Source organism: Staurois parvus, unplaced genomic scaffold, assembly GCF_062004578.1.
Source record: "Staurois parvus isolate SC_StPar_1 unplaced genomic scaffold, SC_StPar_1.0 ptg000704l, whole genome shotgun sequence".
Classification (NCBI taxonomy): Eukaryota; Metazoa; Chordata; class Amphibia; order Anura; family Ranidae; genus Staurois; species Staurois parvus.
Window position 1 is genome coordinate 2,636,675 of NW_028318500.1, and position 25,252 is coordinate 2,661,926.

The 25,252-nt window shown below is 42.7% G+C and overlaps 1 protein-coding gene across 1 annotated transcript in view; it reads right to left on the minus strand.

The window, feature by feature from the left end:
• LOC149445909 (derlin-2-like) overlaps window positions 1-24,118 on the minus strand; it is a 37,973-nt gene extending 13,855 nt beyond the window's left edge. The window contains exons 1-4 of the mRNA XM_089653197.1: window positions 23,914-24,118; window positions 19,461-19,526; window positions 11,801-11,874; window positions 4,321-4,414 (exon numbers count right to left, since the gene is read on the minus strand). Coding sequence (XP_089509323.1) covers window positions 4,321-4,414; window positions 11,801-11,874; window positions 19,461-19,526; window positions 23,914-24,006 — 327 coding nt within the window. The 5' untranslated portion in view covers window positions 24,007-24,118. The remainder of the gene's footprint in view (window positions 1-4,320; window positions 4,415-11,800; window positions 11,875-19,460; window positions 19,527-23,913) is intronic.
• Window positions 24,119-25,252: the final 1,134 nt, after the last annotated feature.

Genomic DNA, 25,252 nt, shown 5'->3' on the forward strand with positions numbered 1-25,252 from the left:
ATCTTCTTTCTGCCACGACCAGGTAGCGTTTCAACAGTGCCCTTTGCCTTGAATTTGCGAATGATGCTTCCTAAGGTGTCTCTTGGTATGTTTAACATCTTTGCAATCTTCTTATAGCCATTGCCCTTCCTGTGAAGAGAAATCACCTCTTCTCTTGTCTTCCTGGACCATTCTCTTGCCTTCACCATGTTTGTAACCACACCAGTAAATGTCTAGAAGGAGCTGAGTATCACAGTCATTTTAAAGCTGCCTAATTGGTGCTTATTATGCTTGATTGCTGCTCGGTGACATCCACAGGTGTTTTCAATACCTGATGGAAAGCACCTGTATGAACCTCTGTTCTTCAGAGTGGTAGTCTTTAAGGGGTTGAATAATTGTGGCAATGAAGAAACCACATAAGAACCATTTACTACTGTATTACATAAACAATTGATGTCATTTTAGTTGCATTTGGGTAGTTACAACGTCCTTGTAGGATTTGATTCTGAATACAATTCCAAATGTACACTATAGTCCCTAAACCCCTTTACAGCATTGGGGGTTGAATAATTTTGGCCACAACTGTACGTCCCCTGCAGCTGTTCATTTTGAACGTTTGGGACCGGCAGCAGAGGTCGTTAGATTCCTGGGTGCAGATTCCCACCAAGGTAAAGAGATCCCTTTGGTGGTGGAGGAAGGCAACCAACGTAACTCCGGGGTTACTGTGGAATTTTCCGGTGGTCAGGGAAATCACGACAGATGCGAGCGCCCAGGGATGGGGAGCACACATGGAGGAATCCGTGGTAGAGGGCGCGTGGTCTCAAGAAGAGAGAGGAGAATCCTCAAACTGGAAGGAACTAAGGGTAGTTTGAAAGGCCCTTTGTTCCTTCCAGGGTTTGATTGGGGGCCATCATGTTCACGTCCTTTCGGACAATGCGACGGTGGTGGCCTATGTGAACAAACAGGGAGGAACAAGAAGCAGGTCCCTCTGGGGCCTAACGGCGGTGCTACTGCCATGGACAGAGGTGAATTTAGCCTCCTTATCTGCAGTCCACCTGAAAGGGGAATTAAACTAGGTGGCCGCTTTCCTAAGCAGATGGCAGTTGAGAGAGTCAGAGTGGGTTCTCAATGGGGAGGTTTACCAAACCATTGTAAAGAAATGGGGGTCCCCAGCCATAGACCTATTTGCCTCGGGTCAGAACAGCAAAGTCCTGATGTTCTCACTAAATCGGTGGGACGGGGCTCGTGCGGTGGATGCGCCGGTGCATAAATGGGACTGTCCCATATGTTACGCTTTTCCCCCGCTCGCCTTGCTGTCGGCAGTATTGAGAAAATTCAGAACGGAGAGAACCTCTCTGATCTTAATAGCTCCGTATTGGCCCCGACAAGCGTGGTTCTCAACGTTGAGGACCTTAGCAATTCGGCCACCTTGGGTATTACCTCTACGGAAAGACTTGCTATCGCAGGGCCTGGTTCTATGTCCCAGGGTGGAGAGATAGAAATTGGCGGCGTGGTTTCTGAGGAACAACTCCTGCTAGCAAAAGGATTATCAGTCAGGGTAGTGTCCACACTAATCGCTAGTAGGAAGAAGGAAACCCAAGCGATCTACCGTAAGGTCCGGAGGTGTTTTAATGAGTGGTGCTCCAGGGCCTCGGCCGATACCTGGTATCGGTTTAGAATTTTTGCAGGCGGGGGCCGATAAAGGGCTAGCGGTCAGCACGCTTAAGAGTCAGATATTGGCTCTAAGTGTGTTCCTTGAGTCCCCATTAGCAAAGGAAGCATTGGTCGTTTTTTAGGGCTCTGTCAAGACAGAGACCTGTAGGAAATAGACCTTTTCCAAAGTGGGATTTGTCAACAGTACGTAAGGTATTAATGGAGCCGCTGTTTGAGCCCTTAGTTCCCAGATCCCTGAGGGCCCTCACGTTCAAAACAGCCTTTTTGGTAGCAATCCCCACGGCAAGAAGGGTGAGTGAGCTTGAAGCTCTCAATCAGAGCACCTTATTTTCAGGTTTTTTCAGATAGAGTTGTGTTCAGGACGGATCCAGCCTTTGTGAAAATCTAAGGCCACTTTAGGAACAGAGGACAGGATATTGTTTTACCTTCATTTTGCGCTAATCCTTCAGGTGAAAAGGAAGTAAAATTTCACACGTTGGATGTGAGAAGGTGTGTGCTCCTTTACCTGGATAGGACGAAGGAGTTTTGTAAAACCGATTCATTTTTTTATTATTATTTTTATTTCTTTTGCCGGGGCTAGGAAAGGTCAAAGAGCTTCCAGACGCACGGTGGCTAGATGGTTGACATTAGCAATAGAGCAGGCATATCGGGCCGATGGTCTAGAGGTCCCAGAGGGCATCAGGGCGCATTCTACATGTGCCATGGAGGCCACACAAGCGGAACAGGCAGGGGCCTCCCCAGGACAGATCTGTAGGGCTGCAACTTGGTCCAGTTATGGGACCTTTGTTAGGCATTACAAACTAAACCTGGTCTCTGTGCAAGAGCAGGCCTTCGGACGTAAGGTTCTGCAAGCAGTGGGCCCGCTCTAGGGGTGAGTACTCGCTTAAGGGTGTTTCCCGGCTGTCCCGGAGCTCTTACACTTCAGCTGCCCCGATCCCGCAGCCTACGGTTACCCCGGCTGTCCCGGAGCTCTTACACTTCAGCTGCCCTGATCCCGCAGCCTCCGGTTACCCCGGGTAACCGGAGACTGCGGGATCGGGGCGGCTGAACTGTAAGAGCTCCAGGACAGCCGGGAAACACCCTGGGCGGAGCCCCGCACATTCCGGGCTCTCCTCGTGAGTGCCATCCTCCGCAGTGTCTGCCCTAAAGAGGTGACCCCAGATGTTGTGATTTACTGAGGAACCCTGGAATCCTGATACGCTTGTGACCAGATGATGATAGTGAATGCAGCTTGACCAGAATACGGATGACCAAATGTGTGCCTGATGACACAGGAGACCTCCTATATGCGTATTAAATACGCACTTCTGGTGAGTGCGCATTCTGCTCATTAATATTTATCACCTCTGGATCACATATTCACACTTTAAGCTGTGACTCTACAGGATCCCCACGTTATACGTCTCTTCATTTGGACGCCTGACTTCACTGTGATCACCACTAGTGATATCACTTATTGTACTTTATGCTCTGAAGGACGATTTTACATATTTCATGTTATATTTAACTGTTATTTGCACTTTATTGTTCCTATCCCCAGCGCTGCACCTTTACTATTTACATAAAAAAAAATACTGATTTGGGCTATTTTTACCAAAGAAATGTAGCAGAATACATCTTGGCCTAAATTTATGAAGAAAAATTATTTGCAAAATTTTATAACACAGAAAAACGTTTTTGTTTTTCAAAACGTTTGGTCTTTTTTCATTAATTTTGCATAGGGATATTTTCTTTTATACCTAACCCTGCTTTAAACTTCTCCACAACTTTATCCCTGACCTGTCTGGTGTGTTCCTTGGCCTTCATGATACTGTTTGTTCATGAATGTTCTCTAATAAACCTCTGAGGGCTTCACAGAACAGCTGTATTTATACTGAGATTAAATTACACACAGGTGGACTCGATTTACTATTTAGGTGACTTCTGAAGGCAACTGGTTCCACTAGATTTTAGTTAGGGTATCAGAGTAAAGGGGGCTGAATACAAATGCATGCCACACTTTTCAGATATTTATTTGTAAAAAATGTTGAAAACCATTTATCATTTTCCTTCCACTTCACAATTATGTGCCACTTTGTGTTGGTCTATCACATAAAATCCCATTAGAAAACATTTACGTTTTTGGTTGTAACATGACAAAATGTGGAAAATTTCAAGGGGTTTGAATATTTTTTCAAGGCACCGTATGTTGATCCTGCTAGGACCAACGTAAAGTATGCATATTTCATATCTGAGGCACTGCTTAGGAAGCATCGACTCTACTCTAGTAACAGCAGCAGTCTTCCAGGTCCTTTGATGTTACTGCCCCTCTTCTCTACCTCATCCAATTAGAGAACACCTTGTATTTATTTAAAAAAAAAATACAGGGCATTCTGTGAATTGCAGCAGTGCCATGCAAGCAACCCCCACCTCTGTGTGCACAGGGGAAGTGATACAGGACCAGCAAGATTGCTGCTATCACTGTAGTAGCGCCAACTTACTGGACCAATGTAAGTATGCAATAAAGATCATACCAGGAGTTCAGCTTTAAAGGGTTTACCAAAAGGTGTCAGAGATAATCATCACTATTTTGTAAAACATGAGGGTTACAACTTCACATTTCATGATTGTATGTCATGCTACCTGAATAAGAAACATCATATTGCATACTATTCATTTAAAGGATACTGTAAGGAGGAATCCTCCAAAAAGAAACATGAATACAAAATCTGCAGTACGACCCCTAAATGAGGTTTCTTCTAGCATTTTGCAGTGTTTGTACCTGGAGGAAACATTTATCTGTAAAGGAAACTAAACACAGTAGTATTAGCACTATCACAAAAAAGTCTTCCATGAGATAATCAAGTTTAAAACGCCAATTCAGTTTATGGACTGGGTTCGTACTGTCTATTAGAATTGGTGTTAACCAAGGTATCATCAACATGGTACATACACCAGCACCCAGATATGTAGTTTAATGGCCAAACTGAGATTCCTAGAGTCATGAAGTGCTGCTTGGACTTGCACAGACCAAAGCATGGAGGAAGCGGGTAAGTCTGACCTAAAGATTGGTTTTTCCTATATATTTCTGAAGAAGAGAGCAAGAGTTAAAATGGAAAGACGATCCCATATTTTATTCCTGTGTAATTCTACTTTTAATCTTGAGTAGCCAGACCATTTCTGCAACTTTTTCACTTACAGTTTTCAAACTTTGTAAAAAAAAAAAAAAAACCAAACCATACATTGTCTGAAAGCATAGGACTGATAGAATCTTCCGAGTCCTCCCTAACCCCCCCCTCTCTATCCTTCTCCTCCTTCGAGGCCCATTGCATTCGACTATTCTCCCCATCCCCCCTAAAGGTTGCTGTAATCTACCGACCTCCCGGACCCGTATCCCGCTTCCTTGATGACTTTTCATCCTGGTTACCCTTCTTTCTCTCCTCTGAGCTACCACCATCATCCTTGGGGATTTCAACATCCCTGTCAACATCGACAACCCGGCCTCATCCCAACTCCTCCATCTAACCTCCTCCTTCGCACTCACAGTGTATTCAATCAACCACCCACTCCGACGGAAACATCCTGGACCTTGTCTTCTCCCACCTCTGCGCTCCTCGCAACCTCACCAACACCCCCTTCCCTCTCTCTGACCATAACCTTATTACCTTCTCTGTCTCTTCGTCCCCTAAACCCTACCCCTCCAAATGCCATACTACTACCAGCCAAAACCTCCGCAACCTGAACCCTGCCCCCCTCCACTCTGCAGCTGATCAACTTTACGACAGCATCCTCCCCCTGTCCTGCCCCGACCTGGCTATGACTGCCTACAACAACGCACTGTCAGCCGCCCTTGACTCAATAGCGCCTTTAACCACACGGGACATCAGACCCTGACTGCTCCAGCCCTGGCAGACACCAAAACTCTAAAAACGACACAGTCGTGCCCTGGAGTGACTATGGTACAAAACCAGATCCCAACAAGCCTTCACCCGCTATAAATCTGCCTTCCACACCTACACCTCCAAGCTGCCAAACAAGCCTACTTCTTGACCCTCATCAAGACCCTCTCCTCCAATCCTCGCCGACTCTTCTCCACCTTTAACTCTCTACTCTCTCCACCCCCACCTCCACCCAGCACCTCACTCACCGCCCTTGATATTGCCAATCACTTTAAAAACAAAATTGACACAATTCGCAAGGACATCATCGCTGCTCAGACTCCCTCCAAACCTGTCCCCTCTCACACAGTTACCCCCTCATCGCCCCTCTCCCTCGACCTCACCACTGCTCCGACCTCCACCCCACCTAACATTCCTCACACCGCAGCCCCCTCAACACTCCACACCTTCGACCTTACTACCATCGAGGAGGACACCAAGATCTTCTCTGATGCCCGCCTCACCACCTGCCCCCTCAAGCCTATCCCCTTACAACTCCTACGACCTCCCTTCCCCTCCATCCTACGTTCCCTCACCCATATCTTTAATCTCTCCCTCTCTTCTGGCACATTCCCCTCCACTCTGAAGCACGCGCACTTTACTCCCATACTTAAAAAGCCCTCCATGGACCCCAATGACCCGAACAACCTCAGACCCATCTCCCTGCTCCCATTCACATCCAAACTCCTCGAGCGCTTAGTCTACAATCGCCTAAGCTCTCACCTCAACGACTACAACCTACTCAGTGCTCCTACTCCTTGACCTCTCTGCGGCCACCCCTCCTCCTCAAAAAACTACACTCTCTCGGCCTCAGAGATTCCGCTCTCTCCTGGCTCTCGTCCTACCTATTACAACGATCCTTCAGCGTTACCTATAACGCTACCACCTCCCCCTCACTCCCCCTCTCTGTTGGGGTCCCTCAGGGCTCCATCCATGGGCCCCTTCTATTCTCCATCTACTCCTCCTCCCTTGGCCAACTCATACACTCTCACGGCTTCAACTACCACCTCTATGTCGACGACATACAAATCTATCTCTCAACCCCTCGCCTCACCCCTGCAATCTCCGCCCGAGTCACAAACCTACTAAACAACATATCAGACTGGATGTCTCACCACTTCCTTAAACTGAACCTCTCCAGAATTGAGCTCCTAGTCTTCCCCCCAGCCCACACACCACCCCCCACTGACTTCTCCATCACGTCCAACAATGCCACTATCAGGCCCGCCCTGCAGGCCAGAGTACTTGGGGTCATTCTAGACTCCAACTTATCCTTCCAGCCCCAAGTCCAATCACTAACTAACTCATGCAGACTCCACTTCCGCAACATCGCCAAAATCCGCATTTTCCTAACCCCAGAAACCACTAAACAGCTCATCCACTCCATCATATCACGACTCAACTACTGCAACTCCCTCCTCACTGGCCTGCCTCACCACAGGCTATCCCCACTTCAGTCAATCCTGAACATGGCAGCCAGACTCATCCACCTTACCAACTGCTTTGTTTCCGCCACCCCTCTCTGCCAATCCCTCCATTGGCTTCCGATTGCACAACGGATCAAATTCAAAATCCTAACACTGACGTACAAAGCTGTCCATCATACTGCCCCAAACTATATCACCGACCTAATAGCCAAGTGCCACCCATCACGCACACTCCGCTCCTCTCATGACCTCCTTCTCTCTAGTTCCCTAGTCTCCTCCTCCCATTCCCACCTCCAGGATTTCTCCAGGGCGTCACCCATACTCTGGAATTCCCTACCCCAATCCATCAGACTATCACCTACTCTCCTCTCATTTAGGCGCACCCTGAAAACCCACCTCTTCAGGAAAGCCTACCCCACCCCCTGCTAATTGCCGATCTCCTCCACTCTTCCAACCACTCCATCCCCCACAGCTATCTCCTCCTGTACCACTATCCCCTCCCTCCTAGATTGTAAGCTCGAAAGAGCAGGGCCCTCGAACCCCTCGTGTATCACATTGTATTGTTATTGTACTGTCGCATGTTCTGTCTCCCTTTGTAATGTACAGCGCTGAGCGAACTATTGGCGCTTTATAAATACTGTATAATAATAGAATAAAACAAAATGTTTATCAAAACAATAGTTTCCCTAAAAATACACAAATCTTTTAGTGCACAAAACATGATAGAACTTACAAAATTCCTAATAAATCCAAAAGATAAAAATGTATTGAGTTTAACAGATATATATGTAAATTTTAAATTGTGATTTTTTTTTTCCCAAACTAGTGAAAATTGATGCTGGGTTGGTATGCGAGTTGCGATAAAATAATGCAGGCATATTTTATTGCAAATCAGTGTGTAATAATATGTGCTGATGCACATAAAGTTGAATGACTGTAATTAAAGTTTTAGTCTGCATGTGCACTGCAGCTCAAAAAACTTCTCTGAGCGTTTGAGCTTTTTTTTTTCTTTGCCTTCCCTAAACTCCCCTCCATGTTGGCTTATGTGTCCATTCACACTTTAGGCATTTTCAGGAGTTTACATGCATCACTTGTGCATTCAGGAGAGGATCTTTTGTCTACTTAACACGCTAGTTAACACACGTTCTAATGGCCAGAATTCTGGCCAATAGAATACATTAAAGCCAAACGCATTAACTCCCATCCAAAACGCCTCATTTTACCATGTTTTTGATGCAGTAAACTCCTGTAGGAGAAAAAAAACGTTTCTAAACTTACAGTATGCATGCAACCTAAAGAAGAAAAAAATGCACTGTGTTGTGCACACATGTACAACACACACCAATTTTACTGGTATTTCAAGGCAGAGTGCAAAAAAAAAAAAGTCCATCTCTGAAATACATATACATTTCCCCCATGTCTTATTCATTTTAATACACTGCAAGTACAGAAAAATAACTGCTTTTGTGCCAAAAATATAGTGTGTTTCGACCATCTTTTTGACATGACAACAGAGTGCTGCGTTCCTAATCATTTGGTGTCAGCCCTGTCATCTTAAAATGGAACTATACTGCATCAAAGCAGAACAAACCAAAAATGTCATTTAATTCATTTGTATTATTCAAACCAAACTCGCCCTACCTTCCATGTCTCTGTGCTTTATTTGGCTTAGAGATCACTTTGAAAATCACCCCCTAGCATTTGTAGCTGTGGCCATCTTGAGTATGGGCAGATGATTCATGTTGCATTTACTTCCTGGAATCCATCTGCCCTTAGCTCAGACATGTAGACAGAAGGCTGTGCTTAGTTTAGAAAGCCCATTTCCCCTCCTGAAGATTCCTGGCTGGCATGGATGACATAATTTGCCTAGACATGGAAACCAAGAAGAAACTGAAAAAATGTAAAAAAAAAAAAATTAAGCACTAATGCTAGCAGTATAAAGATTAAAAATAGTCCATGTTGATTGAGAGAGTGAAGTTCTGCTTTATTTCTGATGGATTACAAAGAACATGCAGGCCATAGACGGTTTGTTTATCGGCCGATTTTTCATGCGAAAAATGAAACATTGTTAGTTCTGTAATCCGATGTTGCCACCAATGATTTCAAAAATCGGCAGTTTTTCACACATTTTCCAGCATGACCGATAAACGAAATGAGGAGGAACCGTGAAATTCGGCCGATTTATTCTTTCGGACGAAAAATCGGCCGATTTTCGAACCGTCTATGGCCTGCATTATCCTCAATCCCCCTCCCCGCCCTACCCCATCTTCATAACTCTTTCCTGTGCACAGGCAAAGAGCACAGGAAGTTGACAAAATCGACACTTTTTTTTTTTTTTTTCTTCAAGCAGATATAACAAAGCACTTTCAATTGCATGGGTTTTATGTACACATTACATAGAGGACAACTATTTAAATCAGTTCCTTTTGCCAGATACGCATTCAATTTACTGTTTCTGTCCTACACATATGCCCTAACATACACATTCTATTATCAGTGTAGTTAGATGGCAACCAATTCAGGCATGTGTTTGAGAGGAAATACTCAGACACAGGTTGAACTGATAACATTCATGCAGTTAGCATCACTGATGGGATTGGAACCCAGACCCCCAACTATGCAAGGTAAGAGTACTAATCACTTAAAGTGTATTTCCACCTTTGCAGCCAAATTGGGATAACACCAGCTTTATATTTGTTACATATTCTCATACATTGCCAGGGTTTCAGATGGAACTAAAAGGAAGCTCAATGTTAGTCTTTGGATATGGGTTTGTGGACATCCAATTCCCTCCAAGTCTAGGTCCAGAAAAAATGAAAAGGTCTGTGTCCTTTTCTTTCTTTTTTTATTGGATGTGAGATAGTAGGAGGTAAGCGAATGTACAGTTGTGTTCAAAATAATAGCAGTCAGACATCGCTAACCTGACCAATCACTGTTTGGCAAATAATTTACTAGCAGGTGTAGTAGAGTCATAGAAATCCAACAGACCCAACAGTCATGACATGCATGCTGCTGATTCTGTGTAATTGAATCACTAATTGAAAGGGGCATGTTCAAAATAATAGCAGTGTGGAGTTCTATTAGTGAGGTCATTCATTCTTTGAAAAACAGGTGGCAATTATTGCCCTTATTTAAGGAAGGAAGGCAGCAAATGTTGTACATGCTGGTTACAGTGCATTTCTCTCTGAAATTCTGAGTAAAATGGGTCGTTTCAGACATTGTTCAGAAGAACAGCGTACCTTGATTAAAAAGCTGATTGGAGAGGGGAAAACATACAAAGAAGTGCAGAAAATGATAGGCTGCTCAGCTAAAATGATTGCAAATGCTTTAAAATGGCAACCAAAACCTGAAAGAAGTGGAAGAAAGTGAAAAACTATCATTCGAATGGATAGAAGAATAGCCAAAATGGCAAGGACTCAGCCAACAATCAACTCCAGGAAGATCAAAGAAGGTGTAAAGTTACCTGTGAGTACTGTTACAATTAGAAGACGCCTATGTGAAGCCAAGCTATCTGCAAGAAGCCCCCGCAAAGTCCCACTGTTGAAAAAAACACATGTGCTGAAGAGGTTACGATTTGCCAAAGAGCACATTGACTGGCCTAAAGAGAAATGGCGCAACATTTTGTGGACTGATGAAAGTAAGATTGTTCTTTTTGGGTCTAGTGGCCAGAGACAGTTTGTCAGACGACCCCCAAACACTGAATTCAAGCCACAGTACACTGTGAAGACAGTGAAGCATGGTTGTGCAAGCATCATGATATGGAGATGTTTCTCATACTACGGTGTTGGGCCTATTTATCGCATCCAGGGATCATGGATCAGTTTGAATACATCAGAATACTTGAAGAGGTCATGCTGCCTTATGCTGAAGAGGAAATGCCCTTGAAATGGGTGTTCCAACAAGACAACGACCCCAAACACACCAGTAAACGTGCAACATCTTGGTTCCAGACCAACAAGATTGACGTTATGGAGTGGCCAGCCCAATCCCAGGATCTTAATCCAATAGAAAACTTGTGGGGCGACTTCAAAAATGCAATTTCTGAGGCAAAACCAAGAAATAGAGAAGAACTGTGGAATGTAGTCCAATCATCCCGGGCTGGAATACCTGTTCACAGGTGCCAGAAGATGGTTGACTCCATGCAACACAGATGTACAGCAGTTCTCAGAAACAGTGCTTATACAACTAAATATTAAGTGATTCAAAGGAAAGCAAAATCTTCAAACATTTCTCAGTTTATATAGTGAATGTTTGAGTTTGTAAAGAAGAATACAAATACTGCTATTTTTTTGAACAGTCTAATATTTACTTTTCTTCAATTTTTTTTAGAGGAACAACACAAATTTGATATATTTTTCTTCATGTTATGATTTGGAATAGAATGTGTAGTGTTCCCAATGCATTTGTGTGTATAGAAATAAAAGCAATTAGAAGGATTTTGAGCTTTATTCACTTTTTTCAACACACTGCTATTATTTTGAACACAACTGTACATCTGTTTACTTCCAGCTGCCTGTTGACCTAATTTGTCCGTTTGGAGAGCAAAACTGAATGGATAGGGATGCTACAAACGTAAAATCCATACCATTCAGCTACAATTCAGCAAATAATTTGTTCACAGATCCCCTGCTAATCAGGACAGACACAATTGGTGTGAAAGGAGCCTAATTCATTTTTTTTTTTTTTTACAATGATGTGTCACATTTACTTTTTATTACTTCAGAGTCTTGCAGTGATATAGCAATTCTGTGAGCAGCAGTGTTAAACGGTGTAGGAGATTCTCCAATGCTGTCAAAAGGATACATAAAAATCATATTAAAGAAGAAGGCGAAACCCAAATTTCCAAAGTACAGAAAGTTGGTGATTAGTCTCCATATCTGTGGGATAAAAAAGAAGACATGGTTGCAAGCAGAATCAATGGTAAAATGTGGGCAGTAGTACATTGTCAGGGATGAAAGGGAAGAAATCCACTACCAAATATTAATTATACTTGAAAGATGTTTTAGTTTATACAGTACATGCTCTATACACTCTGCAGCGATGACAAAGGATAGGGTAATAACAGATGGTAAAGTGATGAACTATCTTCTCCAACTATGTTCAGGGATGCAGCTTACATGATCTAGTTCAGTGTTTCTCAACCTTTTTTCAGCCAAGACACCCTTTAAAATTATGGACAATTTCAAGGCACCCTACAAAATTATGGACAGTCTCAAGGCACCTCATTCTAAAATGTAAAAAAATAATTCTAATAGTTTTATATAATGCAGCAACATCCACACATGTAGGACACCCAACATTAGAAGTGATTTATTCTTCCAAAGCAAATACACTTTTGCACACTGGTACTGACTAGTGTTCTAATGTTTCTCTTCTCCCTCAGTTTTTCTCCATCGCTGAGCTAATGTGACCTCAGCACTGACCGAGAGGGGCAGAGGAGAGTCAAACAAAGATGATGTACAGGCAACCAACTTTCTCCTTAACAAATGATGTGATTAGTTGTCAGGACACCAGTGGCTGGAAGGTTGTAATGGTGTACATTGAAAACCTGTGGCTTTGTGTAACTAAAAGGCAGGCTTGTTCCACCCGCTGGCTTGTATACAAGTTTTGGGCAATTTTTGACATTTTGCCAAGGCACTTCTGAAGAAACCTCAAGGCACCCTGGTTGAAAAAGGCTGATCTAGTTAAAGCGGAACTAAAGTTTTGCAAGCAGGCTGCTTTTTATTGCAGAACAATCCATTATGTTTTTGCAATAAAATACACTTACCTGCCTGTTCGTAATCTTCTGTAGAATGTACACTGAGCTGCATATGCACCAGCTGAATTTCAATCTGTGTGGCTGGTCCTGCTAGACAGAAGTCAATTTAAAGTTCGACTTCTGTTGAATGGGTTTGCTGGACAATGTTTCTCAATCAGGGAATGCAGCCAATAGGCTGTAACTACTGATCAGTGTATTCTGACAGTGGAGAGATTAATTGACTAATTTAATTTGTCATATTTGTTATGTTGAACAGATTCGTTTTCAGAATTTGTTTGGTATCTTTGGCATTCGTTTCATATATTCGTTGGTGCGGGTGGATTTGAAAACTATATTGAGACTATTCGCAAGGAGTCAATATTTTTGAATGCAATGGAATAAAATTACCAACTATGACTTGTGCTGTCAGCAGGTTTCCCCGCTGATCGCATAATGTAAACAAAACAAGTTCTGGCATTATCACCTACTGGCTGAATAAAAAAAACACAATCTATCTCTTGCCAAGTTTACATTTTGGTACAGTGCCTATGTGCCAGAATGACTGCAGTCCTTGGCATGTGTGACCAACTTGAGTGGCTGGTGCGGGATAAAGTCAAAGACTGGCACCCAGAAGAAGCTTGAGAGAAGATGCTGTCGAGGGACCTTGTGGGTGTCAGACCACTGGAACAAAGTGTTTTTGACTTTAGTGCTGCTTTAAAGCTCAATTATGATCTCCATTCTTTTAATATGTTTACATGTATCATGATATATTGGTTGCTGCAATTTCTTTAATTTTCTTTTCAACTGACAACATAAAAAAGTGATCAGATAGTTGTCTTAGTTTAGCTTGTGCTGTACTTCTGTCCTCACCCATTTAATTGACTCTAGCATTGGTATTGTTTCCCCTTCCCAGTGTGTGCTTAGCACATTCACAGGAGCAGCATGTGATGACATTGCGTCTTCAGGTAAATTGTAGACAGGGAGAGACATGGTGCCGATTTTTTTTTTTTTTTATGTTGTCAGAAGAACATAAAAAAAAGGTCCACTTAGGAGTAAATAGATCATAACACATACAAATCTATTTAAAACCACATTATCTGCCTAAATTCACTGTTCACATTAGAGTAATGTGTGTGGCAGGCAAGGCTGAACTCCAGGCAAATGTATGAGAGCTTTTTTTAGCTGCCAAAGGATTAGTCAAGGCCATCCAGTTCTGAGATGTACACAGCCCTGCCAGACAACACAGGCATGCTGGTGACCTGACTTCTCTCTTGAGGGTAATCAATACAGCTACATCATCTTCCCATATCCAACTTGTGAATAGACAATTCTGAAGCAGCAGCAACAGACTGATGAGCTCACGCTTGATCTCATTCTGCTCTCCCTTCCTATTAGCATTTTCCGTGTATACAACACATCTGTACACTAGATTTTAAAGCTGGATTCCAGGAATTTAGCTGCTTTATAAAATCTGCTGGCTTACTATGAGTTATGGCCATGGAGGTGCAGGTCACCTCGTAGTATTACTGAGTGCGGGGAGTAAAGCTATCGCTACACTCCCAGCACTCTGGACAGACGCTGTCTTTTCACATACAGCATCTCTCTCCTCTCTGCTGTCCATTCAGTGAAGGCTTTGTATTTTATCAATGGGTTCCATGATTGTGAATGGGGATTAGGCACAGTGGCTGCAGGAGCTGAGACCACAAGGTGCCGTGTCAGAGTGCTGGAAGTGTAGCAATAGCTGTACTCTCAGTAAAAATGTCAGTGATAAATTAAAGCGATAAGTCCACGGGTTGGCATACTTCTTCTTTGACTTCACCCCTATTAATCCAGCCCATTTTACAAAGTGTCTAAATTCCTGGAGTTCAGCTTTAAAGATATATTCATTTAAATAAAAATCTCATACCAGTTCATGAATCTACTCAGACATCTCTACAGATTGAATGTCATTCATGGCAAAAAGAACAGTGTGAATGGGGAAATATCACATTATGATCACTAGGTGCAGCTGATTAGCACACTTCTTTCCTGTGATACTCAGCTCCATCTAGTGGCCATAGTTTGCTATTTTCCTCAATCATACTGGGTTTTTTTTTTCAATGAATAACATTTTATCAGCAGAGAATATAGCCTGAGAACATTACATTTTGCCCCAATTGCACTGAATGAGTTTACATGCAGTTTTCATGAACACAATGTTTTTCAATGAACACGTAATTGCATTAGTTACTGTTTCTTTATATCTGCCTGAAGTTTCGTTTTAGGGGTTATACTGTCTAATGCTGTGGTCATTTTTACACTGTCTTTGATCACATTCTGATGAGAGACTAGCTCCAGTATTATAATTAGTATACAAAAAAAATTTAAAAATCAACCACCCCACATTGCAAGAGTTAGTTTAGTCTAGGGGCAGGGGATTAAGGTGTAAATACGTACCTTACCCCTATCACCAACAGGCTCACAGCTGCTGTGTAAGCTGCGACTGGCTCTGGACGTACTCCAGCTTCCTGAGCATACTATACAAGGTTAATGATCCTGTATTGTGTGATGACACTGAAGCTTCACACAAAGACCAAGACTTGGGGCACAGCAGAAGAGTGCTGAAGCCAGCCAGGGCAAAGAATCAGGTAAATGCAAGAAGCCATTCTACATTCCCTTATACATAACAAGCAATTGCCCCTTAATGAAGAAAAAGACGCACTCTCAGCCTGCTGGAAGTGTATGTATGTGAAACAGCCTCAGACACAGGCCACACCCCCTGATGCCTTTTGCCCTGCCCACCGGGGCTTAGTTATAGAGCACTTAACTTTTGCAGTGTGGGAGGGGGGCCCCACTGCAATGGTGGATTTCCTATCTCTAACTCACATCTTCAATCTCTTCCTCTCCTCTGGCATTTTCCCAAACTCTCTAAAACTTGCACTAGTCACCCCTATACAGGGGCGGACTGACAACTCATGGGGCCCCCGGGCAATAGGGGAGCATGGGGCCCGTGTCCTTGCCCAAACAAAAAAGCCTATGAAAAAGGTACCAGGGGTATCTCATGGGGCCCCCTACTGACCTCGGGCAGTGCCCGAGTTTCCAAATGATCAGTCCGCCCCTGCCCCTATACCTAAAGTGTTCCTAAACCCACAACAGTAAAATCAGTCTGTATATGCAGTAAAGCATACTTGTTATACTCACTGTGGAACCTAAGGGATTAATCCTCTGTATTATGTAAAAAAGGCTGTTTGATCCTGTCTTCTCTGATCCTCCCCTTCATCCACAGTCCCCAAATCATCTGCTCATATTACAGAGTCCTAGGAGTCACTCTGCACATGCTCAGTTTAGTGTGTATGGCTAGAGAGGTTTTTATTTATTCTTTGGGAGGGAGCATGTCATCTGTACACGACCAATCAGTGCTGTCCAGACAGAGGGTCAGGAGTCATGCAGCCTCACAGGACAGTTAGAGCAGAATGAAAACTCCTCCTACAAGATTACCCAGTGCTCGGCTGGACACTGATAGAAGTCACAAGACTGCTTTATACTGCTGATGAGAAAAGGTATTTAGCAGTTTATATGTACTAAAATGCATTTCCGTGTACTGTGGGAGGCTAGATATAGTGAATGCAGTGTCCTGGGTTTAGTAACACTTTAAGAAGCCTTCCTTGGACCCCACCAATCTTAACTACCTATGCCCCATCTCTTCACTCCTCTTTTCCTCCAAGCTCCTTGAACTCCTTGTTCAAAACCAACAGAGTGACCACCTCATTAGGATTAACCTTCTTGATCCCCTTCAGTCTGGATTTTGCCCTCAACACTTCACAGAATCTGCTTTCCTAAAACTTATGATTTAGTAACAGCTAAAACCAATGGACACTATTCTATACTCCTACTTCTGGACCTTTCATCTGCCTTTCATACAGTTGACCATCTCCTCCTCAAAAAAAAATTACTCCTTTGGTCTCCATGACTGTACTTTTCGTTGGTTCTCATCCTACCTATCCCACTGCACCTTCAGTGTCACTTACAATTCCACTTCTTCCTCTCTTCCTTTCTCCAGCAGGGTTCCCCAAGGTTCTGTACTTGGACCTCTCCTATTCACGATGTACACCTCCTCCCTGGGTCAGCTGGTAGCCTCCTATGGCTTTCAGTATGTACTGTGTGCACAATTATTAGGCAAGTGAGTATTTTGACAAATCATAATTTTTATGCATATTGCCCAACTCCCAGCTGTATAAACTTGAATTCTTATTGAATGTGTATTTGTGTAATGAGGGAGGGTGTGGCCTAAGAAGAGCAACACTCTATATCAAGATGTGCTTAATTATTAAGCAGCTTCTTTTCCTCTGGCAAAATGGGCCAAAAAAAAGGTTTAACTGACTGAAAAGTCACAAATTGTAAACGTCTCTCAGAGGGATGTAGCACTCTTGAAATTGCTAAAATATTGGGGTGTGTCACAAAAACATCAAACATTCTCTCACAAATAGTCAACAGGGTTGCAAGAAATATGTTGAGAAAAAAACATGCAAATTAACTGCCAAAAATTTGAGAAGAATCAAACGTGAAGCTACCCGGAACCCATTATCCATCCAGTGCTATCATATTCCGAAACTGCAACCTACCTAGAGTGCCCAGAAGTACAAGGTGTTCACTCCTCACAGAGATGGCCAAGGTAAGGTAGGCTGAAACCTGACCACCACTGAACAAGACACACAAGTTGAAACATCAAGTCTGTGCCAAGAAATATCTGAAGATGTATTTTTCACAGGTTTTATGGACTGATGAGATGAGAGTGACTCTTAATAGACCAGATGGATGGGCCTTTGGCTGGATCAGTAACGGGCACAGAGCTCCACTTTGACTCAGACGCCAGCAAGGTGGAGGTAGGGTACTGGTATAGGCTGATATTATTAAAGATGAGCAAGTTGGACCTTTTTGGGTTAAAGATGGACTCAAAATCAACTCCCAAACCTATTTCCAGTTTTTAGAAGACACTTTCTTCAAGCAATGGTACAAGAAAAAGTCTACATCTTTCAAGAAGACTATGATATTTATGTAGGACAATGCTGCATCGCACGCATTGCAGTACTCCACTGCATGGCTAGCCAGTAAAGGCCTTAAAGATGAAAGAATAATGACATGGATCCTTTCCACACCTTACTTAAACCCTATTGAGAACTTGTGGGCCCTTCTTAAATGAGAGATTTACAGTGAAGGAAAACAGTACACCTCTCTGAACAGTGTCTGGGAGGCTGTTGCTGCTGCACAAAATGTTGATCAATAGATCAAGAAACTGACAGACTCAATGAATGGAAGGCTTATGACTCTTATTGAAAAGAAGGGTGGCTATACTGATCACTGATTTTTTTTAAAAAAAGGTCAGAAATGTTTATTTGTAAATTTTGAGTTGTTTGTTTATTCTCACTTTAACAGATGAAAAACAAACAAGTGAGATGGGAAAATTTTCATTTAGTTGCATAATAATTCTGCATACTAAGAGTTGCCCAATAATTGTGCACACAGATATTCTCCTAAGAAAGCCAAAACCTCACTTTTACTTTCCTAAATATTCAGATTTGAGGTTTATTAACATTTTGGATTGATTGAGAGCACTGTTGTTGTTCAATAATTAAACGAATCCTCAAAAATACAATTTGCCTAATTGTGCAAAGTGTAATTGTGTAAAGTGTACACTGACAACACCCAAATCTATCTCTCCACCCCTCTGCTCACTCCATGAGTCTCCTCACGCAACACTGACTGACATATCACTCTGGATGTCACACCACTTCCCCAAACTCAATCTATCCAAAACCGAGCTCATAATATTTCCTCCAACATGAGCCCCTCCCCGTAACTTCTCTGTCAAGATTGATGGCACAACCCTTCTCCCCCATGCCAGGGTGCTACGTGTAATCTTGGGCTCTGAACTCTCCTTTTGGCCTCACATCCAATCACTTTCCAAAGCTTGCTGCCTTACCTTCCACAACATTTCCGCAATGTACCCCTTCCTAACCAATAACACCAGAAAGCTTCTAATTTACTTCCTAGTCATCTCTTGCCTTGACTACTGCAAGTCTCTCCTCACTGGAATACCTTTACATAGGCTATCCGCACTTTAGGCCATAATGAATGCTGTTGCCAAACTTGTCCACCTTACCAACTGTTCTGTCTCTTTGCCAATCCCTTCATTGGCTGCCACTCACCCAACTAATTAAATTCAAAATACTAAGAATAACTTACAAAGCCATCCACAACTCTGCCCCAGGCTACATCGCTAACCTAGTCTCAAAATACCAACCAAATCCTTCTCTTTGTTCCTCCCCAAAACTCCTGCTCTCTAGCTCCCTTGTCACCTCCTCCTGTGCTCTGCTCCAGGACTTCTCCTGAGCTTCTCCCGTCTTATGGAACTTCCTACCTCAATGTGTCCGGCTATCTCCTACCCTGTCCACTTTTAGGAAATCCCTGAAAACCCTCCTCTTTAGAGAAGCCTATCCTGCCTCCACCTAACAACTGTATCTCCACTTTCTCCATGAGCTCATCACCCACAGTTATTACCTTTTGTATCACTTGTTCCTCTCATTTAGCTGTAAGCTCTAACAAGCAGGGCCCTCTGATTCCTCCTGCATTGAATTGTATTGTAATTGTACTGTCTGCCCTTTTGTTGTGAAGTGCTGCACAAACTGTTGGTGCTATATAAATCCTATATAATAATAATAATAATAATATTTAGGCGTTTAAACTGACCTGTAGTTTTCTGAAGATTAGATCGGGATTGAAGTAAAGCTGGAAAGGACTAATGATTTCAGCTTCCTGCAGGTGAGAAAGTACATTTAATAATTTCATATTACAAATAAAAACATCAGACATCATGCAATTTCTATAATAGAAAGAGTGGATGACAGGAGGTAAGCAGAATCCCTCAAGCTGGAGAGCTCTCCCCTCACTTCCTGTTCTACTGAGCAGGGGTAGACTAACCATTCGAGCACTCAGGCACTGCCCGAGGGCCCTGGGTCAGTAAGGGGCCCCATGAAATGCCCCAGGTACCTTTTTATAGGCTTTTTTGGGTGTGCTTTGAGTGTGGGCAAGGATACATGGGCCCCATGATCCCCTATTGCCCGGGGGCCTTATGAGTTATCAGTCCGCCCCTGCTACTGGGAGGGATACAGGAAGTGAGCAAGACCTCCACAACGAGAACACACAATAAAAATCTGACAGAGGTTTAATCCCTTCCCCACTCTGTTCGAAACAAAAGAAAAAATGTAAGTAAACCCAGTCACTAAAATCTCATCTATGCTATAGTTGATGTAATTTCAAAGGTTTTGCTTAATAATTTTAAATCTGATGCTTTTATTAAAATACCTATGGATCCTGCCATGACGATCCTTGTTCAGGCTAATCCTGTTATACGGGGACAACGCTCTGCCCTGACCTCCCATTTGGTCTCCTGTGTTGTCACCCTGTCACACATGCTTGCAATAGAGACTACAAGCAGCTGTTTCAACACACATAACACAGGCATAGCCAGTCCACTGTTGTGGCCTTCAGGAAACCCACCCTGTCAAATGCCAATGAAGAACGTGCATGTGGACAGAAAGTGGCTGCAAAGAACCTGCAGGTAATCAACAACACTGTGATACAACAATAAATCAAAAAAAGAGTAAAAAACGCTACTTTATTATAAAAAATGGCAATTGTATATGATTTACAGTGCACCAAACTAAAATGTCACTCAGTTAAGATTTACAGGCGTACCTCCGTTAAGGTAATTTTCAGTTTACGAATGAAAATCCATTGAAAATAATGGCTTGGTTTGTGAATTTTTTTCACAATACGAACGGATTAATTGGTTTTCAATGCATTTGCAAATTTTTTTTTAATCATGTCCCTGTACAGTATTTATGCCTATAAAGTGCACTTTATAAAGAGTTTTGAACAGATAAGACTTTATTTTTACTTTTTGTCTGACCTCTGGAGCGGATTAATTCGTTTTCAGTGCATTTACAAATTTTGTTTTAATCATGTCCCTGTACAGTATTTATGCCTTTAGCCACTTGCCTACCGGGCACTTTCACCCCTTTCCTGCCCAGGCCAATTTTCAGCTTTCAGCGCTGTCGCACTTTGACAATTGAGCGGTCATGCAACACTGTACCTATATGACATTTTTATCATTTTTTTGAGACAGATAGAGCTTTCTTTTGGTGGTATTTAATCACCTGTGTTTTTTATTTTTTGATAAACAAACCAAAAACAACTGAAGATTTTGAAAAAAAAGTTTTTTTCTTAGTTTCTAAGATTTATATAATTTATAAAATTTTGTAAATTAGTAATTTTTCTCCTTCACTGATGTGCGCTAATGAGGCTGCAGTGATGGGCACTGATAGCTGGCACTGATGGACACTGATGAGGAGGCACTGGTAGGTGGCACTGATGGGTATTGACAGATATCACTGGTGGGCATTCACAGACATCACTGATGGGCACTGAAAGGCAGTACTCATATGGCACTAATAGGTGGCACTGACTGGCACTGATAGGCAGCACTGGCTGGCACTGTTAGGTGGCACTGATGGGCATTGATAGGCGGCACTGATGGGCATTGATAGGTGGAACTGACTGGCACTGATAGGTGGCAGTGATTGGCAGCACTGACTGGCACTGATAGGTGGCACTGAAGGGCACCTCAGATGGGCACTGATATGTGGCATTGATGGACAAAGACAGGTGGCACTGATGGGGCTGCACTGATCATCAGGGCACTAATCATCAGTGTCCTGATGATCAGTGTAGATGTCCCCTCTGAGGAATGCCGACAGCGTGACAGCTCGCGAGGAGAGAAATGCCGATAACCAGCATTTCCTTATTAACATGCAATCAGCTGTAATTGGACACAGCTGATCACATGACAGAGCCGAAGTCATTGGCTCTTTCTGCTGATCGGTGATCCGCTGAGTCCCAGGGACACAGCGCACCACCAATCAGGCGCGCACGCGCGGTTAGAGTGGGAGGACGTCATATGATGTCCTCCCAGTACGAGAGAACCACCTTGCGCCCGTCAGTTCCTTATATGGCGGGCAGGAGGCAGTTAAAGTGCACTTTATAAAGAGTTTTGAACAGATAAAGTACTTCTTTTTACTTTTTTCTGACCTCCGGAACAGATTGATTGGTTTTCAGTGCATTCCTATGGAAAACCACATTTCGGTTTACAATTTTTCGCAATACGAAAAGTCCCGCAGAACGCATTAAATTCGTAAACCGAGGTATGCTTGTACTTTAAATAGATACATGCTGACAAGCACCTTTTATATGCAAGTTTATCATTATATATTTAATGTCATGTGCCATAATTATGTGTAGAGCACCCTTATGGTATGTTCTCTTTTGAAAAGGATAGAATACATAAAAAACAATGTGACCATGGAAATAAGTTATTTAATATATTTCAGTGTTTAAGTCCTTCGTGGCTGCAGTAGGCCTAATGTGCACTGCAGCAGTCATACACGTTTTACAGGCATTTGACTTTTTTTTTTTTTCTGCCCCAAAACAGCCCTCTATGTTAGCCGATGTGTCCGTGCACACATAGGTGTTTAGAGGAGTTTAGGAGTAAAAATCAGAACACATTAAAATCGCTTTCAGGAGTTGAGCTTTTGAGCAGAAAAACACCTGACACATCTAAATGCACCAAAGCACTAGGTGTGCTTGGAACTTGAATGTTTGTTCATTTCAGTGGCCTGAATAAATTAATATTTTCCCAAAATAAATAAGCAAATGCCCATATGCCTGATGAGCCTAAACACTTTTGCAAAAACGTGACACCAGTGTGCATGAAACCTTATTGTTATATTTTCATACTAAGTAAATTTTCTACAAGAACAGATATATACAGTTATACATATGATGATCCTTTCAAAAAATTCAGTGCACTTGTAACTGTCTGTGCAATGAACGAAAGTCTCAATGTTATCAGCCTTCTTTCCTCTGTGAACACCAGAAGACCTCCCCGCTATGTAATGGAGTTAAGGTGAGGGGAAGGTTTCTGTGATCCTAGGGTGACTAGGCTACTCTTCCATTGATACAGTACAGTGGGTGAGCATTGTCACTCTGGGCCACACATATTTTGTAACGAACACCTATACCAACATTCGTCCAAAAATTCTCATCAATACATTCGATGACTTGATGAATGTCCTTAGTACCTTTACTGTTAACATTTGATTTTGGAGTGAATAGACTTTCCTTAACCAAAACCACATTCACTGCTAGAGAGAAATATTCCATCCTGCTCCTGCAAATTTTCTTGCCACTGCAGTCCAAAACCAACATGAATTTTATCCCACTAATGATTGGAAAACCAAACAAATGCTCTTAGGGCTGGCTCACACCAGATGCAGTCCAGTACAGTTTTGTTCTGCATAAAAAAAAAAATGCATGGGTGGGTGTTTAACATGGTTTCCAATGGCCCTTGTTCGCACCAGTGCATTCAACAAGGGTGGAATGCTACAAAACACATTAAAAACACACCAGAATGCAAATGTCCTCAATTATTGTCAATTGAGATGAAAAAAAAGAGGGGAAAAACGCAGCTGAATGCATCAAAACGCACATGCAAAAATGCATCTGGATGCAGAAATTGTGGTGTGAACCGGCCCTTAAAACAAACATTTTCAAACAAAATTCTACTAGTGTATGGCCGGTTTTAGATGACAAAATAGCCAACAAGGGAGACTTAGGCATGGAGAGGTGTTGTGGGTTATAAACAGTGAAATCCCCTGTTCAGTTGTACTATTTTTTTTTCCATCAAAGAACACATATGCAGTGCTGAATTTAGCTCTAAATAAAACTCTTGCTGGGTTGTATTTTTTCCACAATGTATCAGTGCTGTTTTTCCCATCCAATGAACTGAAATGTATAAAAAGAGTTTGTACTCTTGCATAGTTTATAGACACGTATTACGTTTGGACAGCATCCAACAAACTATCATCACCTTACTGTACTTAACTTTGAATATACAGAGAATGTAAAGATAATGTAAATAACTGAATTTAGAATTCTAAAAAAAAGTATGGGTTTTATTATGATTTGATTGGTGGGCGTTCAAAGTGATGGACATTTCCAGGATCTAAAACCTCTGTCCCTGGAAGAAATGGCAGTGATCCCCTTGCTGTAACCCTCTTGTGTGACATTGCTGTCACCTGCTTACCACAGCAGCAGTGGTGATCAAACAGGCAGCGGTGTAAGCCCGGGTGACGGTCGGGATATGGTGGTAGTCCCAGGTGATACCAAGCTGAGCCATGCTGCGTATATGTAGGGAGCCCAGCAATCTTCAGTGTAACAGCTGCTCTGTTCAGGTGCCAAGTATATCCTTCTTTATTCTCTGTCACATCCTCCTCCCAAAGATAAACGGAGTGCTCTTCCTTGCCAAGGAGTCAGTGTTGTATTAGCGTGATCATCACAGTATGTATTCTGTCTCAGTATATCACGGATGTACAGTATACTACTGACATAGCTAGCTAGCTTTTAAAAAAATTCTTTCTCAAACTTTACACCTTGGAGGAATCCTCAAAATATTTTTGAGGTTCCAGGGAACCCATGCTAAAAATTATTACATCTACTGTGAGAATTAGCATCAAGGGTAGAGCTTTTAAAGCACACAGCCACTCACTTTCTTCTTTTAACCTCCCTAGCGGTCTGATTATGTCAGTCAAAAATAAATGTATATAATAGTCCAGCGCTATACACTAATTCCCTCCAAAACAGTATAAAAAAAAATCAATATATATACATGATACAGTGAAAAACTATATACACACACGTGATCAACCAATTGAAAAAAATCTAAAATCCCCCTCCAATCCACATTTGAGGGATCATTTAATTCTAAATAGTGCAAATGTCAGGGCTCCGGGTATGACCAGAGGTGTGTGGACCGACACAGGGAAACACAGACTTCAGGTATAGCGTGTAAAACAATATAATTTATTAAGGGCAACACAAACATAAACGCAGTGCAACAAACCAAACCCAAAACTTAACACAAATATGTACAACAAGGTGCAACAAACCCAAACCTTAACTGATATATATATATATAATATGGAGCACAACGTAGTCAGGCAGACTGGGTCGCTAGCAAACGGGCAGACAAGGTACAAGGAGTAGGCAGAAGATTGGTCAGGAGTAGCCGAGGTCGGTGCAGGCAGAGTTCAAGCAGAGTCAGGATCAAGCAGAGTCAGGATCAGGCAGGAAGCAGATCGGATGCAGGTACAGGGGCTCATGGGAACAATACACCAAGGCCCTGACTGCAGGCCTGGCCATTCCTTAAATACACGTCCTGCAATCAGCCTCAGGTGATGGCTTGATTGCAGGAGTGAGCTTCTGGCTGCTGAGAGCACCCGCTGGCCAGCCCTGGTACTGCAGCCCACAATGCAGGTGAGTCCCACGACCATTGGCGAGTCCATTCCTGACAGCAAATTAGTGTGTGCATCCCTAGCCAGGGATAAATAGCTAAAATGTGATCAGTGAACCACACTTGACAAAAA